Source organism: Austrofundulus limnaeus, unplaced genomic scaffold, assembly GCF_001266775.1.
Source record: "Austrofundulus limnaeus strain Quisiro unplaced genomic scaffold, Austrofundulus_limnaeus-1.0 Scaffold1, whole genome shotgun sequence".
NCBI lineage: Eukaryota > Metazoa > Chordata > Actinopteri > Cyprinodontiformes > Rivulidae > Austrofundulus > Austrofundulus limnaeus.
In genome coordinates this window covers 671103-674396 of record NW_013952403.1, presented here as the reverse complement: position 1 = coordinate 674396, position 3294 = coordinate 671103, and the positions used below count along the sequence as shown (strand labels likewise).

General features: G+C 35.1%; 1 protein-coding gene across 2 annotated transcripts in view; it reads left to right on the top strand.

The window, feature by feature from the left end:
* The window catches only part of glra4a (glycine receptor, alpha 4a), a 48191-nt gene that overhangs the window by 32212 nt on the left and 12685 nt on the right, over positions 1–3294 (top strand). For both annotated transcript variants that reach the window (XM_014003862.1, XM_014003853.1), the window contains exon 5: positions 1170–1252. In XM_014003862.1, the coding sequence (XP_013859316.1) occupies positions 1170–1252 (83 nt within the window). The remainder of the gene's footprint in view (positions 1–1169; positions 1253–3294) is intronic.

The following is a 3294-nucleotide window of genomic DNA, read 5'->3' as shown; positions in this document are numbered from 1 at the left end:
GGTGTGGAGGGGATGGCTATGAGGGGAGAAGGGAGGCCATCCTAAAAAAAAAAAAAAAAAAAAAAAAAAACACATGGCTTTCAAATACTGTTCATCTGCTAAAAGTTGTTGTGTTAGCCTTGGCACGTTTTTGCTTTTCTGCACGAAACGTCCACATTTCGCATGTTATAAAGCATGCACTGCACAATAAGCTGTGATAACCACGCACCAAGACTAGACAGAAAATAAAGGAAAAAAGCAACAAAAGTGCTAAAAATAATAAAGCTTTGGAGGACCTTTTTAAACTATTGATCAAGACCACTCTAAGAAAATTGCAAGAAAGCAGAACATAAAAAAAGACGGGTGGGTAAAATCTCTTCCATCATAGTTGCTCAACAATTAAAATCTTTGCAACTTTCAGGAATAAAAGCAGCAGCGAGCATTTTCAAGAAAGTCTAAACAAAAGTTATTGTTGTAATGTCAACATTATGTGGTTCATGATGACTTCAAACTGATCTTTCAGGGGAGGAGACATACATGATCAGCTTTATTCAGAACAATCACATTCCTAATCACAGTGGAATTATTACCTGGACATGATTTGCTTATAAAGCATGTTTTGTAATTATGGATCAATTGTCACCGTGTGACGTGAAACATGACACCATTTAAGCAGTGAGGACAATTTAATCTTTAGGGGATTTGTCATTTGTTCAGCTGTTGGAAAAGATATTGTGTCATCAGAAGACATTAAGGAAAGTGTGCATCTGTGTGTGAATTACAGGAAGTTCACGTCTCGCCTTTTGGCAATACATTACGGCAGGTAATTACACAGCTATCGTCCGGGCAGATGCTCACACAGCTCTCGCTCCGTCTTCTTTAAGGATCTTTGAAGACATAAAGCAGCACAACAAACAAAATCAGGATGCCTGCACCAATTACTTTTCTATTATTGATTCGGGGGGAGGAATCAAACTGTAGCTCAAGATGTTTCTCATGCAACTGTTTAGTTTTCTTCTTTTATTAATTTATATTAAGGTTGCGGAACAATCGCGCTTTTATTGATCAATTTGACTGTTTCCTGTTTGCTGATCTTTGGTGTCTCTTCATGTCTGGTATCTTTTCCTTGAGCCTCTTTGTGTTTTCAAACATCTTCTATTGCTGCTTCTGTTTCCTCTTATCTGTCTCAGGCTGACTTTAACCCTGTCCTGCCCTATGGACTTGAAGAATTTCCCAATGGACATTCAAACCTGTACGATGCAGCTTGAGAGTTGTGAGTTTCTACTTCTTTCTCTTTATTATTCTTTTCTTTTTCCTCCCATCTTTCTGGGTTTTATATTTTAGACTTTACATTAAAAAATTACACCAGCACTGTTAAACCTGAGAGGTTTTTGTTTTTGTTTTTTGCCATTTAGTGTAAAATTAAAAGTAACTCACTATTAAAGCTTCATTGCCCAAACAGTGACTTTCAAGGCGTAATTTGAAAAACAGAAAACATTTTAAAGTTATTTTTTTCCTGCAGCAAAGCCACAAGTAAAAAGACATTAGTCTCCAGCAGCTTCAGAAGGAGACTAATGTTCGTGCTGTGGTCCCAGAATATGAGAAATGTCTTCATAATTTATAAAGAAATGAGGCACATTGTAGAAGTATGTTTAGAATAAATTGTAATCTTGTTCATCTAATCAAAAATATCTTGAAATAAATTTGGATGATCATCTTGAAGTTTCACTCTATAAACATTCATAAACAGCATGTTCACTTTCATTATCATGTAAAAACCAAAACCAGGCCGAAGAGCAAAGATGCAAATCAAACAAGCATGTTGTGTAAAATAAATAAATAAATAAAATAAAAATTAAAACAAGTCATTTTTTATGTTATAGCAAAAGTAACATCTGTGTGATGCATCTTCCAACTTCCACCAATAGACGGACCGTGAAATAATGAACTGAGGGAATTTCCACTCAGGCTGAGGAGCAAACCAATGAACATATTAACACGTGTGACGGTATTCAGCGCGGACGTTTTACAGTCTGTCGGCTCATAAAATCTATTTTACATCAATGTAATAGTTAGAATCTTTAGTGCAGCCTGGTACGCTTCAGCAGACATCTCTTCTGTGCAGTCTGCACACATGAAACAAGAACAATAKTCWGATTTTATCAGTCCTATTAATTTTAAAAATGGTTATATGTCTACTACCTTGCTGCCTTAAATATGTAAGCCTTTTTTTATCCAGAAATTAGTATGTTTTAAAGCTGTGTGAGTTTTCTTTAGACTAACTTTAGTCAAACATAATGAAGATTGGTTTTTTTTCCCTTGCATATTCAATGCTTTGCTAAAAAGCGCTGCTTTACTGTGACCTCGGTTCTGAGTAGAAAAAGGGAAGTTGCCTGTTGGAAATCGCTTTGTTTTTAAATCATAAAAAGTAATATTAAAGCTGCAAATTTAAACTGTTTTTAGTTTAAACAATATTTGGGTTTGAAAGCAACACAATGTCTGGAACACGGAGGCTACAAAAGCATGCACCTTTTCAATTAGAACTGAACTGAGAATTACTGTATAATCTCTCTTTTTAGTCCTTCCTCACTTTTTGGCAAAGATTGTATTTCCCTTTATGAAACCAATTTCCAGGATTTGAATAACACAACTTGGAATCACAGTTTATTTATTATGAGACCCACCACATTACCTTGAAGTTAAACAGAAGAAATTTTTTAAGCTTAGAAGAGAATGAAACAGGAACGAAACTTTTATCGTAATCATTTCAGGTTTCTCTCATAAATAAACTAGCTTAATATTTCTATGTCTGATTCTGTAAGAAACAAGTTAAATGAAAATGTTTTAAGAACAGACGTTTGTCCATATATCAGGATGTTTTCTTAGATTGGCATGAAAACAGTTCAACATTTAATAGCATTAAATATTTTTTTCTTGTAGTGTAAAGAACTGATCAGGTACACTTCTAGGTTCTTGAAAGGTGTGTGTGTGTTTTTGTTTGAGGAACTGTTTTACATTCTGCTGCCTTTAAGTTGAGAGGTAATCATTTCTGACTAAAGGCTCAGTGAGGACACTTGGCCTTGTGTTGACAAGTGCTAGTTTACCACCCAAGGGTGCGATCACCTTGTCTACAACCTAATGTTAGGAAGATGTTATAGGTCCTTCAGCTATAACACCATCTGTTCCACTAGAAAAAGGAAGAGGAGAAAATGGTGTAAAAAATGTATATCTTTGAGGTTTATTGAGCCATGGCCAATCTTTCTTTCTGAGCTTTCATGCCATGGACTATATACAGTATATACTGTGTATATATAT